This window comes from Bombus impatiens, unplaced genomic scaffold (genome assembly GCF_000188095.3).
Source record: "Bombus impatiens unplaced genomic scaffold, BIMP_2.2 scf_0191, whole genome shotgun sequence".
In the NCBI taxonomy this organism is placed as follows: domain Eukaryota; kingdom Metazoa; phylum Arthropoda; class Insecta; order Hymenoptera; family Apidae; genus Bombus; species Bombus impatiens.
In genome coordinates this window covers 585,151-600,954 of record NT_176610.1, presented here as the reverse complement: position 1 = coordinate 600,954, position 15,804 = coordinate 585,151, and the positions used below count along the sequence as shown (strand labels likewise).

Genomic DNA, 15,804 nt, shown 5'->3' with positions numbered 1-15,804 from the left:
GAATATTTTTCACTTGAACGAATATAGGAATTTTAACTATTTGTGGTATTTAATAAATATTGTTCAAATACAATTTATAACATGTATGTAATTATGTGTATATATTTCAGCGAGTTACAAAGAATTTCTGATAATGGGATGCGAAAATAACAAAATGTTTCGAATTTTCTGCACACAGATGAGCAATTTTTGGGACGATAAAATAGTTATTTAGAGCAGGAATTTGTAAATTTCAACATTGTGACATTTTAATGATTCGCCGAAGAAGAGTTACTAGAATATAACACCTGATTATTTTGAAATAGGAGTTGCAGGATTTTTACTGATGTCAAAGTTCAGTTAAATATCAAAAGAGAGTAAATTTCATGCATCACATATCTAACAAAAAAGGCATTCCAATCAACAGTTCCCAATTTATGCATTTCGTTAACCTTTCTCGTTTCGTGCATTCTGCGAATTATCGCGAGAGGTCAACGAAAGCTTCCGATAACTCTGTACTCCACTTTTGTTCCTCGTTATTGACATTAAAATCTGGGAAACCACGAAAGGTCGGACGTAGGATGTTAAAAGTTCGCAAACGGTACCTTGTGAAATTGAATTGAGTATTAAAGTCAGCGTATCAACGTGCAAAAAAGAGCACCAGATAGCTACCAATTACATAGATCTAGATTCGTCGAATTGTCGAAGATACGAATTTCAAATGGGTTTGATTAACTTCAGTTACTCGAATTTAAGCGCGTTCGATCGTATGAGAAATTCCAAAGGTTTCAGCTAGCTTAACGAGACAACGTATACAGAGTCTTAAAGGCTGACAGGCATTAAAATAGTCTTCCAAAGGAAAAAAGTTCTCAAGCCTAGAAATTACAAAAAAATCAATAAGAGCATTAAAGTTATTAATAGCTCATCCAAGACGGTGAAAATTATGGAGAAAAAAAAAAAAAATAGAGAAGATGTTAAGAAAGAAGTAACGATATTTTTCGTAGAAAAATGTCAGGTTTGTAATTTTTACTCAGAAAGTGGTAAATATCGATATTATTGATAACCAAGCTGTGGATTTGTATGCAAATCTATATTTTTAAGAATATAATTAAAAAAATAGTTTTACCTACCGGGAATTATAGAAAGCATTATGCTTTGGATAAATTTCTTATAAGTGCATAAAAATTGGCGGTCTACCATTAAAGATAGTAATTGTTTGGCAATATTCAAACTTTAATTACTTTTTATTATTAATGAAAAAATTTAATTATTGGATGATTTTGGTTTTATTTGAGGTTTTTCTCAAAGATAGACAGCTCACTTGACAAATCAATTTTGACAATCATGCCACTGTTGGCACAATTTTCCTATCAGAAATATTTTATTACAATGTTTAAATTACATTGTGAATGTAAGTACATACTATGTTATACATAGCGTTTATTGAACTTAGTTGTTCAGAATATTTATTCGGAAAACAGTTACAACAATACGTGCTAAGAAAATTTATGCAAAAGGAAATTGTGAACAACACAAATTCGATATTTATTACTATTAATATTTATTAATGTATGTTCAATGCACAAAGTGAATTTATTAAATCGAACTCGCCAATATAGATTATCAAGTTTGTCTTATCTTTTTATCTCGGAACTAGAATAACATCCGAGAGGGATTTCATCATTATACCCAGTGAAATTATTCGAAAACTTGTAAAAGAGAAGAGAGAATTGAACGCTCATCAGTGTGGGGTAGGTGGCCGCGTGCGAATTCCCTCTCCTCGCCGCCGCGTCGCGCTACAACGTATGGAGTATGGAGAACAGTATCTGGCCCTGGGGGCATAACGTACCCCTTTCCCCGCCCACCTTGTCGATCTAGCTAGCCGACCACGCTGCCCTCACTGATTCCCTCCGCCACTGGTTTGTCTCTCTCCCTCTTCTCTTTATCCAGCTCATTCCGGATCATTGCCTCTTTCTCCCTCGCCCGTTCCGCTAACCTCTTTGTTACCTAGCTTGCTCACTTGCCACGTTTTTCTCCTTTCCTCCAATTCCGCTACTTCGCCCCCACCTTTCTGTTATCCCTCCCACGTCGCTGAACCACCCACCAGATAGCTCGTTCGCTATGCTCGTGATCTCCCTCCAGTTTTCTCTGTTGGGTATTAGAATGGTCGATCAGTCGGTCTCGCTCGCTTCTCAGTGATCCTTCTTTCTCCGATTCGTACCGTCGCTCGTCGTCTTATCCTCGTCTCTCTCAAATGCGCGGAGGCAGGCGCCACGAATTCACTTCTCGTAACTTCGGCTTCGTTCGGTCAGTTCCGGCTGCCGGTCAGAAGAATTCGTCAGTATTCGCCGCGCTGCATTGCCGGCAAGTTGTATAAAGGAGTAAGGTGATTTGATTTTCATAAGAATAAAAGTGCGCGTATCTAATACAGAGATACATACGTTTAGAACATATTTGGAACGTTCATGCCGTTCATGAGAATATTCGCCACATTCTCGATATAAACGAATGTTGTTAGAACAAGTTCGATCGTGCTCTCAAAATACGAGAGGTCGAACGTTAGTGTCTGACCGCCTTTGAATCATTTCGATCCACTTGACTTCGAAGAAAAACGCACTAACTGTCCAAAACGTCTATTCTGAAAAGGACCAAGAGAATAGGACAGTCGATTGGGACATCGATGAGAAGTAGGAAGGAAGGCACTCATTTTGGTACAGGGAGCATATCGATAATCGCTACTTCGATCATTGAAATTGCGCCGACACACTTCGAACAAGATCGTGCACGGAAACTGGCACGACACGAATACTTGTCCCTCAACGCAAAAAGTTTTTGCAACTCTGTGTACATAAAACCCGCCAGGCAACAAAGTCGAAGATTCTCTCCTCGCAGTGGGCCAAGTTCTTTATCAAAACATGGCCACGTGACCGACGGCGCGGCTTGTAAACAGTGAGTTTGACCACGTGGTCTGCCCCCTCTCTCGTAATCGCCTATCTCTCTCGTCCTGCTTCTCTTTCTCAGTTTCTTTCTCGCTTGCTCGCGACACGCAGAACAACGTACATCGTAGCGTATTCTCGGTCGGTCCGCTGCCAGCTGCGGGAGAGTTCGATTCGAGTGATCCGCGATACTCTGCTTTTCCTCGCAGTTAGTTTACTTTCATCTCGTTTTCTCCGAAAATAACAATATATCTTTCGATATTGTGCGTGCGATATCATTCATGTACTATTTATCCTATTTCTGGTCGCGCGCCGGTAAGGGAAATCGAGTGACAAATCGTGAATATAGGAACACAGGGCTTAATAAGATAAATAAATAAAAGTGACCTCCCCCTGGTTCTGGTTTCGATTTGTTATTAGCGACGTAGTGTTGTTAACCCGTAGAAGTGGCAGTGTTAGTGATATCGATAGTTTCGATCGCAGCGCGACCATCGACTGTTACGGCGACTTTTCGCGGATTCTTGGTAGGCAGCGCGATATTTGTGAACAGACACAGCACCTCGCGAGGTGCTCGGGATCAAAGTGGAGTACACAGAGGAAACGAACATGATGGACTCGGTGCCGGTTTCTGCGTCGGGGTCGAAGACCGGGTTGCAACCACAGCAGGGGGTACCATACGACCTTGAGAGCGGGTTTGAACCTCAGACGAGAGCACGGTCGCACACGTGGCCGCTGCCAAGACCGGAGGAATATATCGAGGGAAACGTGGTACCGAGCGTAGCGGCTAGCAAAGAGGGCGTCGAAGGCGTCGAAAGTGGCACACCGCCTCAGCATGGCTCTCTCGGCCAAGGTGCTGGCCTGCTTCCGGTCAAGAAGAATTCGTCCCGACGAAACGCCTGGGGAAATCACAGTTATGCCGATCTTATTACTCAAGCCATTACCAGCGCCCCCGACGAACGGTTGACGCTCTCACAGATCTACGAATGGATGATGCAGAATATACCGTACTTCAGGGAAAAGGGAGAAAGCAACAGCAGCGCTGGCTGGAAGGTTAGTTTTAGTTTAGTCTTCCTTGTGCATCTATTGTATTTAGACTGCGGATGTTTATACCTTTGTGGAAAATTGAAATGACTAGAAAATAAAAATTTCATTTCTATTAAATATCATCAGGACTCTCTTCTATAGTAATTTACAAACGAATAATGCGAGTGAATTGACAAGTTACATATTGTAGGTTATAAACTCTTGCACAGTTTTACAATTTTACTCCATATTGAATAATCAAATGATCTGTACTTGGTAAAATCTGCTTTAAAAATTTCATATGCTTTATTACCAATTTTCTTATTTTTGTAAAAGATTATTTATTAATATTAATAGCTTGCACCTCGTAAGCTCTAATGTTACTAATAATATGAGTTCAATCGTGCAAAAAGGTATAGGTATCGCAATACTTATGGTAGCGTATTTTGAAGTGCGTGTTTTAATGTATTTGACACTACTAAAATCCATCGCAGAAAGTTACTATCTATACCTTTCCGCCGTTTTCGCGTTCCCGCCTAGATCTTACGTAATAGCCATGCGCGTTGTTGCGATGCTTGCGATGCTCTTAGTACCAAACAACTCTACTTTTAAACCGATTAATTGAAAATTTTCAACGTTTCGCGGCGTGAAAGTTATCACGTTTTGTCATCGACATAATTATTCAAAATTGATACTCGCGAACGGAGGGTGTGTCTCGTACCATTTGTCAGCATTATGTTTCATTTGCTCATGCAAATCTAGTCAGAATTGAATATTTATTGGCGAATATATTAAATTATATACGTTATATATTTCAACCACGTGGAAAAGATATATGTTCATCGTTGTTAATTTTCTGACTTCAGTGTGACTGGCTGACTAAAGAAAAGTATTTAAATATGAAATAATTGAAGAAGAAAATGATCTAATAGATTTGAAAATATAAACATCTTGAAATATATCAAAAATAAGTTTTTCATATTTTCTTCAACATTAATACATGTGTATTTTAACGGTATAAAAATAGAATTGATCAAAAATATTCGAAGGAACGCAACATGATTAATTCTAGAATTCTATAAAAAGATAGTTTTGATGTGGAATTAGTAGATGACATATTCACATTGAATTTCAAAATTGGTCTTCTATAAAAGATGGAAAATCCAAGTTTTCGCCTGGGGCCTGCATGTCGAATATTTTTATTACAGCGACTAGTATTTATATGACACATAATAAGGAGAAAAAATATTTGTTTATTGAGGGATTAAAAGTTATAAAACTTACAAAATTAATATTAATTAATATTAAAGACATTAATTTAGAAGTTATTAAATAAAAATTACTTTAAAATGAATTGACTAAACATGTGAAAGTTTCATCTCTCTTGTGCTCTTTTCTTTTTCCATGCACAAATCTGCCAGATTTTAAGTGATACAAATTCTAAAATAATAGATACAGACGAGTTCTGAATTAAAATCGATAAAAAATTTTTAAGAATCAGCGAAATATCATACGTAAGGCTTCAAGACATGATTGATAGCAAGAAATGAACTGTTCTATCTCACATAAGTGATCGATATAAGATTTCCTGTAAACAATTAGAAGCAACTATTTTCATGGTCAGTCAGTTAATGAGCTTTCGCTTCTTAGTAAACAATGTTGGTTTACATGGCTATGCTCGCGACTGGTTGCAGCGATTCAATTGAGATTCGACAACTCGTATTCTCTCGTCACCACCAAAACATTGACCGTGAATACGAGTAACAGAGATAGAAAAGAGAAAAAAAGAGGAAGGAAGAGAAAAGCGCCAGCGAGGTGTTTTAGATTTCTCGGCACGAGTATACATTCAAAGATCAAAAAATATCTAGGAAAATTATTATGGATAAATAGTACTGCAATGATTTTGTTTCTCATGGCCATAGCTACAGATCCATAGCTACGGATAATGGTATGAAAAGTACAAGGGATGAATATGATAAATGATATGAGTCATATTTTTGTTTATTTCACATAAGAGAGTAATTTAAAAATAATAAAAGAATTTTACTTGCACATTTAAAATAAAACAATAATTTTAAAATATTAGACACACTTCTTAAATTAAATTGCATTGAATTTCTATATTTTCTTTAGTCTTGATCATTCCAAAAATATCGATTACAATACTATCCTTAGTTTTTTACAAAATCTTCTAATTTGTCAACTACTTAAAATTTTGTTGTTTCTTTTTTATTGGATATATCTATTATTTTCTTTTTTAACCATGTTGTATTCAGTGCTTTCTTTTGGATATCGGATACCATTAAAATCAGGAAAGTACAAAAGATTTTTAGAGATCAATATGCAATAATAAATCTGGCATATGAAGATTATTTGAAAAAATATGATAAATCGACTTTTTTATTTTCTAATTTCTTTACTACTTGATGGTTAAGAGGCGATGTTTTAATACATATTTATCAAACCAATGGTGTAATTAATGTTCCGACTATCAACCTTTTTGAAATGTTCAACAGGATTCAAAATCAAATGTTCAAGGTTCAAAAATATATATCTAATCCGGAAACCAAAGAAAGATTTGGTATTGATACTATAAGATAAATTGTCAGTATACTGAATTTTAAAATTACTTTCCTTCAAAATTCCAAAAATGTGATGTATCTTTCCCTGTAGTTTCCATATGTAATTATTAAACTTTGCAGAACTAGTTTGTATTGTAATTATTTAATGTTTGAATTATAAGTTATATTAAGATGGTTTTCTTCAATTAATAGAAATACCAATGGTGTTAATATAAGCAATGGCATTTAAGTAATAGATATATGTACATAACATACATATGACATAATGTACATAACATTTATTACATAAATATATGTAATAGTATGTTACACTATACAATTTTATTCTATACAGTAACTTTAGTAGAATTCAATATCTATACAAAATATTTATGCGTAATTCTTTTGTCCTAAATAAATTACAGTTTATAATACTAATTTAACCTTCCATAAAATGTTTAGTAAATTATATATTATACATATTATAATTTCTAATCAACAAATACTATAAGAAGGTAGTTGGTGTTGTTTCAAATTATTATATTAATTCGTTATTAATTTGTATATTTTAATAAAATTCAAAAGCTGCTCATATAAATTGATTAAAGTGTCTAAATAGGTATTTATGAACGATAGTGTTCGTACAATACAACGAATAGAATATATTTGCGGCATGTAGAAAGGTAACGGTAGAGTAGGGGAACACGCTCTTGCGTTGTACTTTTATCTGTGTGAGTTTCATACGCACTCATTCATACGGCTTCTTCTGATTTTAGTTGTTTATTTTCTCGATCGAATCTCTGGCATAAAAAGATTTTTACGCGTGACTGTTCTTCACGTGGAAAACGGTTTCTGGCCTTCTGAAATCGGAAGAATTTCACGCAGTCGCTTTCTCGCTTGAAGAATCGAAATTCCCGTTCGAATTCAGCCAGGGAATAATGAATGTAAAAATCGCAGGCGAAATCTTGATAGAAGTTGGCTGCTCGTGCGGTCTTTCGTGTATATTAGTGTAGCCGCGGTCTGATTTCTAACGATGCGTGTGCAACATCTCCGTTCATCGGAATTTAAAAAAAGCATGTTATCGATTTACCGCGGTTTAACAGTTGGCGAAGTTAACTTTTCCCGCGGTGGTACTTTTCCCTCAAAGCGGACCACTTTTGCGAGTTCTGAAATCGAGAAAAATAAAACGGCTCCCGGTAAACAGCAACGCTTCGTCGGTTATATCGTCGCGATTTCAGGAATAGAGATATAAAACCTATACTTTTCTTTCTCTTTCAATAGATACAATTTCAAGTCAATAAATATTGGAGTTGCCTCCTTATTGTTAAACGAGAATATTTGATATTATTTATCTGATATTAGATTGATAAACATCAATCGTGCTTGCGTTACGCATCGATATCTATATTTCGTTGAATATTAGAATCAGGTAGTATTATTTCAGTGAACTAAGTTAAGATTCAACACTTTGAAGCTCAATCTTAAATTTTGCATAGAATAATAAAACTTATTGTGCATTATTTGCTAGTACTGATATATTGTCAATCAGTAGCAGTTCTACGATTCTTATTCTTTTGGAACTTATTGTAATTTGATAAGATAACTGAAGAATCTTCGGTATGTTATTTAAGTTTATGTTTCTGTATTAATGAAGTAAACATATTTAAAAAAGAGAGGGAGTCATAATTAGTCTTCAATATAACAATGAAAGAATGAAAAATATTGTATGCTCTAAATGCAACAAGAAACAGTATGAAAAATGAGAATATAACTCGAAGAGCCCTACGCGCGATACGGTTATTTCAGTCAAGGAGAAGGTATTATATAAAAACTAACACAATTACATCCATAAATAAAACAATATGCACACTACACGCGCTACTGAATTAAGATTATTACAACTGAGAATATTAACATCAGTTGAGCAAACTTTCCTTTTGATGAGTAGAAATTATATCCTCCTAGAAATTTATGATCATCGAACTATTAATGTAAGTATACGACCTATTTCACAATTTATTATGCTACTAATAACGAAGTTAAATACTCTGTTTCCAAATGTAGATCACTTAAAGCTTGTTCTTAATAGAATTTGGAAAATTACAGGGTAAATTATATAGTTTGTCTCAAATATCCTTTCGATCTAAGTAATTTCAGTTTACTTTAATATTCCGCAAAATATAGGTATCGATGAATAATATATAACATGTATATCGTATTTATTAAAAGAATACGGTAAATAAGCTTGGAACGTATTTGAAATACCGCGCTGTGGTTTTCACATAAACAGCGATTTACGAAAGAATTTGATCATTATAAACCACAGAAAACTTTAACTTATATACGTATTATATAAATCATTTAAAATTTTATTAGCACTGCAGTGAAATACAACTGTCATAATTATATAGATCAAATTCAAAATCAACTTAAAAATGTTTAATATTATATATAGAAATTACAAGATGTTTATTACAAAATATATATTTAATAAACAATTAATGTACTTACAGCATGAATATAATTGTTACAGATGGTCTCATTGAATATCGAGGCTTATTGACGTAGTGGATAATTGTTTAAATTTCCTCTATGATCTCTGAGAAATATATATGTATTTGCTAAATACTCCATTTACTAAATATTTTGTAGTTTTTATATACATTTCAAATTTCCAGTATTAATGAAATTTCAAAATATTCCATATAACGCACATAATATATTCATAAAAAGTAGTCTATATAATTGAGAAGTTTGCACCAATAGGAAGGCAGCTCCAATGTTTAAATGATTGCTGCAAATATTCAAGTGATTAGTTAAAGTGATTTGATTTTCACTGACTTTGAGCTGATTTTTCTGGTTTACTTAAATTATTGGAGAGTAGAGTTGCCTTTTTATTGTAGTACTTGTTTCATTTGACTTATTTTAATATTTTCCCTTTTTTCGAATTGTAAGTATACTTTAAACAGATATGATGTGATTAATACAATTTCAAACAACGCACAGGTTTATGGTAAACACTATGGAAATTGATAAAGTTTATGAATGAAAGGAAAAACATAATATAAAATTAAGGAATGTTTGATGAGTTATGAAGACTTTTTCTTTGATTTTAAAACGTGTCAACTTTTTTTATAAGCATGTGCATAGGTTTATTCAATTGATCGATTAAATAAAAATTCTCAAGGCAGAGACTGCAATGAACGATGCAAACTGTACGTAGAATATTTGAAATGATTTAAAATTAAATCATGAAATAAATATTTTAAAATATATCAATATTTATAGGAATGTTATCTTACCGTTAATTACTTAAGAGAATTTCCAAGAATAAGGTTTGTAACGAATAGTGTTATAAAATCGATATAAAAAAGTAAAGTTAATTAGAAGTTAATTAGAATTAGAATTAATTGAAAATAGAACGAAGAGAAGCTTGTATATTCACGTTTCCTTAGATACTTTAATTAATTATATACAAAAAATTACTGTATAGTTTCCACATAACTGAAGATGTAAAATTGTTCCTTACTATAATTCATTGTTTGAATAAAATTCATAGAAACGCAAATTACTATCAACAAGAAAAATTATTCGCATCGTCTATCAAAAAGTTGTAATAAAGACATGAAAAAATAAATGGTGAGAATTTTGCAGCAATCAACAATAAGTTTTCAAAAAATTTATTAACGTGATTCGTTAGAGTAGGATACGTCACAGATATAACTGTCAATATGGTGGACGTTTTCTCAAGTGAACTGTGAAGCGAGACAAAGGGTGGTTCGCAAACACGTCTGCTCTCGAGGTTCGAAAAGTAGCGATATGTGTAAGAGGCCGGTTGCGAAAAGTCCATTTAGTGTAGCTGCAAAGTTCACTGCAAGGCGCGAAACAGTGTGCAATCACGTGATGTCTGTGTATAAATATCTGTATCTCCGGCGTGGTGTTTCTACTCGCGGCTGGTCGCGTGTATAAGTAAGAATATAAATAAACGAGGATAGATCGGTATTATCTGCGACGTGCATAACTATTGTGTACGGCGGCTGTAATTCTGAGATTGAGTCCTAACGTTTCAACGATTACTGTATCACCGCATCATTTACTTTATTTTGAATGGAAGCAAACTTTACATACTTTCGATCCTTATAGAGAATATCGCAAAAAATCCAAATATTGCTATTTATTGATTTACTGCCAAATTAATATGTTTACTTAAAATCATGAAATAATGTTTTGGAATCGTGTACAAAGTACAATTCTGTGTTCTACCGATCTTTTGACAAATAGAGTGATTAAAAGATTTGTTTACTAGGATAGCAGAGATGATATTGTACCTGTATGATCTGTAGTCATAGTGATAGTTTAATGAAAATGTTGTTAATGAAAGGTACCTTAAAGCACCTTCAACATGTAGAAAATTAAAAATAAAGTTTTCGTAGCCGTAAAGTATGTAGGATAAAAAAGAAGTTAATAAACACGCAAAACTTCCGCAAATTAGAAGAATAATGAAGAAGAGCTGTTGCATTAATTCTAGTATGGATTTTAACTGCGTATGCATATAGTTATGCGAAGATTGTGCGTCATTTTCCATGCATTCATAGCTATCTCTGTTATCATTAACTTTGAGAATTCGGAAATAGGATTTTGTGTATACATATATTTTTGAAACTATACTTTTCAAGATAATGGAGGACGAAAAAAAATCTTGTCAAAAATCTATAGTACAATACCAATCAATTATTCGCATGTATATACATGATGGATTTAGATCTTGCATTCAAGTCTATTCACCATTTTACAAATAACGATCAATTTCTCTAAAATGTTCTTCTTTTTATTAACTCATTTCTCATTGCGTAATGTCATATCTTATTACATTCGGTCAATCTTGTCGAAAATCGTGGTGATTTCGTTACTCAGACTTCTACAGTCGGATTGAAAATTTTGATTGAAAATTCAACCTTGGAGCTCGAAAGCAGTCAAGGATATCCAGAAAGAATGCCGGTACTCGTCGGATATTATTGAAACAGGAAAGTAGAGGAAAGGTCTCTGCGGTTTGGTTCGAAACATGAAAAGCCCTTAAGCAATACGAGCGCCGCGTCAGGCAGGTCTAGCCCGATTTCTCAAAGCTGTAGAATCTCCAGCTCGTGCGAAGAAGCTTCGAGAGCCGTGAAAACCAGCAGAGGTCACTCATCCGTCTGGTTTTAGTACTCGTTTACACAAGTCGTACCCGTCATTACAAAGCTCTGAACACAGTATTCTTCCATGACGATTAGACAGCTGTGCTCTAACGATCGGCAACTGCGTGTAGACGTCGTCAGAGAATCCCTGGTATCCTTAAACGTGTTATTCTTTTAACATGACCTCTTATTTCGTCGTTACTCTTTCTGGATTGTATGCCGTTTTGAACGGAGGTGAAAAGCGTTTCGCGTTTATAGAACAACAAAGAATTCGAAGGAAATGCTTGGACAATTATGAAAGTATCGGATTCACGTTGATCCGTAATCTTCTATTTGATGCTCTATCATGCCAGTGAATGGAATTATCCATCATCGTATTCTGCATATTCTTTAATGAATAAAAGTTGATTTATGTTATTCGTTGTGCAAAGTTCAAAAACTATCTGATTTTTATACATTTTTATGAATCTTTATATTAATCAGTTGGTATTGTATGAAATAAAGTTGAAATTCTCGCGTAATAGTTTTAAAAGCAATTTAGTTTTATGAACTCTTGTGTTATCTATCTAATATTATATGGAATCTTAATTGTATCCTCCTTACAGGATTCTTGTGCAACAGCTGTAGGAGTAACTGATGTATACAAATTTTTATGAATTTTCAGTATTGTATAGAATGAAGGATGGATTCTTGTATCATCATCATCTAAAGGCAGTTGATTTTCACGAACTATGAACAGCTTATGAATTTTCTTGAGGAAACCATTGCATTGATAATATAGAATTAAATTTGAAACCTTCTTAGGATATAAGGAGACATTCTTAAGTCGACAATTAGCTAGATTCCAGCATAATTTTAATTAATAATCGAATGTTTGTTATATTTATAGAAAAATTTACTACCTCCAAATATATTATTTTTATATAGTACGGTACAAAACATTTTTCTCGATTTGCAAGAGAACTTTATTAAGAAAACTTTATTAAGAAAACTATCATAATGTTAATATTGTATACACTGTTCAAAATAATTAAAGGTTTTCTACTATGCAGGATTCTGTTGGATCAGTTAAGTGAATACAAGTGTATACAATACAAGTGTATTCTATAGTCTTGATAGATTGATATGTTATTCGAATGATGCAGACTGACTTTGGAACAACGATTAAAACACAAGTGTAATAAAAGAAGTCTATGTAAAAATCAAACTGTTCAACTTTACCTTTTGTAAATTTTTTAATTTTGCTATCCAGGTACACGATTTTACACGATTTATATTTAATTGCCAAAAAATAACTGACTGGGTTTCATAAATTCATTTATCACAGGAAATGATACAAGTAATAGTAAATTTCAAGATAAATTGTGATAAAATGATATTTATAATAGTATCATTTTTCTCTATATTTCAATTGATAGGGTTAATCTATGTGACTGTTGAATGATTCATTATCGCATCGAATCTGTATAAACAAGTTACTTTTCATACGCAGATCGTCATTCTCGACAAGAATGTTTTCTTCTCATAGAATGCGTGCCTGAAGGTGTTAAAATATGTTTGAACAAACATACCCATATGCGTAATATACAGAGAATATTTTTGTAGTCAGAAATTACAAACTCTTTTTAGCGGAATTCACTATTTTTTCTAAAACAACGTTGATATCATACACAGGCGTTATAAAAATATCAGGAAAATCTCTTTTCGTTATCTATTGATCTTTTAAATAATATCTATCTGACAGAGATTATACGCGAGTTCTTCCGTTTATCAACAGCATAACGTTTTCGTTTTTTATTATCTTTGTCTAATTGCAATTCTTCGTAGGATGAGTGTTTTAGAGAGAAATTTTAGAGAGAAAAGAAAAGAACACTGTTCTCATAATCTGTTTGGATACGAACTAACAACATAAGCACCAAATGTCTTTCTCGGTACGGGACTTTTTTCTTACTGTACTATCTATCACACAGATACTATTCGATGTTTCACTACGTACATACATATACTACTATTACATGTTGTATGAGAGAACAGAGCAGCTATAAATAAGAGAAATCTTACTACTTGTAAATCCAATCAACTGCATGATGAATAGGTTTATTCCTATTTTGTTTTTATAATACGATATTCAAAGATACATTTTTTGTTCTTCGAACGATAGAACGATCCATAGAACAATTTAAAATCCAAATTTTAAGTAATAATTCCAAATTATATTCAATTGAATTTCGTATAACGACTTCCCCTATTCATGTATTTTGTCACTATGTAATGTTTAACGTTGTGTGTAATGTTTAACGAGGCCTGACTCTTCAGAAGAAAGGAACTTGAGTCACGACAGTATCTTTCCAAATGATTGAATATGTCGGAAATATTTATCTACAGTTACTCGCTTTAATATTTAAAATTTAGGTGACTTAAAACGGTTTTTTTTAAAAGTTAGAAGGATTAATTAACTAGATTGCGTGTAAAGAAGATTTGGAACAACTTAAATTTATCAGCATCGCGAAGAAAATAGTAAAGATTGTTTCTTACTTTTCTTTCCGAGTCTATAATTGTAGATTTATGTCAGTTGTAGGTTGTAGCTTATGCTAAAGATTTCATCGAAACCGGTTGACGCCACGGGAATTAGGCAAAAACTAAGAATCTTTAGATTGCTTATAATTATTGACCGAAAGTCGTGAAAATCTGTGATTTTTTACCGTTCTTACCATTTGTACCTCATAGCAATGTTTTCCGATTATGATGAAATCTTCAGCATGTAGAGGCTACATTTTCATTACAAGCTCAGAAAAAAATGTTGGAAAAAGCGATATTTACTGTTTTCTTCGCGATATCGATAAGTTGCAATAGTTCTAAATCTTTTTAACGCGTCATCTAGTAAACTAATTCTTCTAACTTTTGAAAAAAGTAGTTTGGTCCACTTCTAAAGAAGTTATTCTGTTTCAAAAGTTGTCCGAATATTAAAGTGAGAAATTGTATATGCTATAAAATGTTGTAATGAATTCTTAGGAGTAGCAAATAAGGGAATGTGATACACAGAATTCCTTGTAGGAATTTGTTGATGTATATCAATACAGATACAGTTCAAATAAAGCTCCGACAAGAGCATCTAGGTAATCGAATAACTCTTTAGCAGCTGTGCGTGATTAGTAACTGGTTATGTAGTTTTCCAAACTTGTATCACAAGAAAGAATAGTTATTTTAATTAACATTCTTCATTTTTTTTTCGTTATTACACGTGTAATAGAACTTTCATTATCCGAACTAATTATTACGCACCCTTTGAATAATTTTGTTTCCATATGAAAGAAGATCATTTATTTTGGTCTATTTTATAGATATTAATATTCAATTAACAATTTCTTTCAGTTTCTATTGTTATTATTCGAAAAGGGACAAACTTCCCATTAACGGATCGTTCCTCAAATCGACGATCTTGTTATAAATAATTAAATTTTAGTTACTTGCATATTATAACGTAACCTATTTTTTTACTGTATTGTAACAGAACTTATGACAAAGCTAAATATTAACTAATTTTAAATAAAAATTAAAAAATATATAAATTTCACATGTATATCCAATGTAAAAGCGTACGAGTAAAAAGCTTTTACAGAATAAAGTTGGTACTTTTACTGGATATCGTGTTCCGCTCAACGAAGGATAGGGAACGACTTTACCCCAAATTCTATGAATTCCAAAGTATTCGAACAGCTTTAATTCAATCGTTTCCGTTAAACAGCTGAACGGAACGCCAATAGAGTTTCCTCTAAAAATAATCGGGCAGTTTGGAAGCAAAGATTAACCGAACGATCTTGGAGGCATCGGTTTCCGCGGCGTCCATTTACGGCGTGTACGCAAACGTCGAGAATCAAAGCGGTTCTACGCCGCGTCGCTTTATCCGCGTGGTATTTAGACAACGTTACACATTATACAATCGTCATTAACGAAACATAGCGCAATTAATGCGAATTTTCCCAGCCGTCTGCTGTTCAATGAGATTTAAAAATGATTTGGTAGAAGCGGGAGGCGCGCACTGCGTATATTTCGAGTAAGTGCGGTCGGCTGAGTTTAAAGCAGGCTTTCCACGTTATTTTTGCACGAGGCAACACTGGCGTCGCGTCGTTG

General features: G+C 33.4%; 1 protein-coding gene across 3 annotated transcripts in view; it reads left to right on the top strand.

Annotated features, from left to right (window-relative positions):
• Positions 1-2,185: 2,185 nt before the first annotated feature.
• The window catches only part of LOC100745007 (forkhead box protein O), a 298,728-nt gene continuing 285,109 nt past the window's right edge, over positions 2,186-15,804 (top strand). For all 3 annotated transcript variants that reach the window (XR_001102114.3, XR_001102115.3, XM_012382794.3), the window contains exon 1: positions 2,186-3,965. Coding sequence is in view for 1 of the 3 variants with exons in the window: in XM_012382794.3 (XP_012238217.1) it covers positions 3,522-3,965 (444 nt within the window). In the remaining 2 variants the exon portion in view is untranslated. The remainder of the gene's footprint in view (positions 3,966-15,804) is intronic.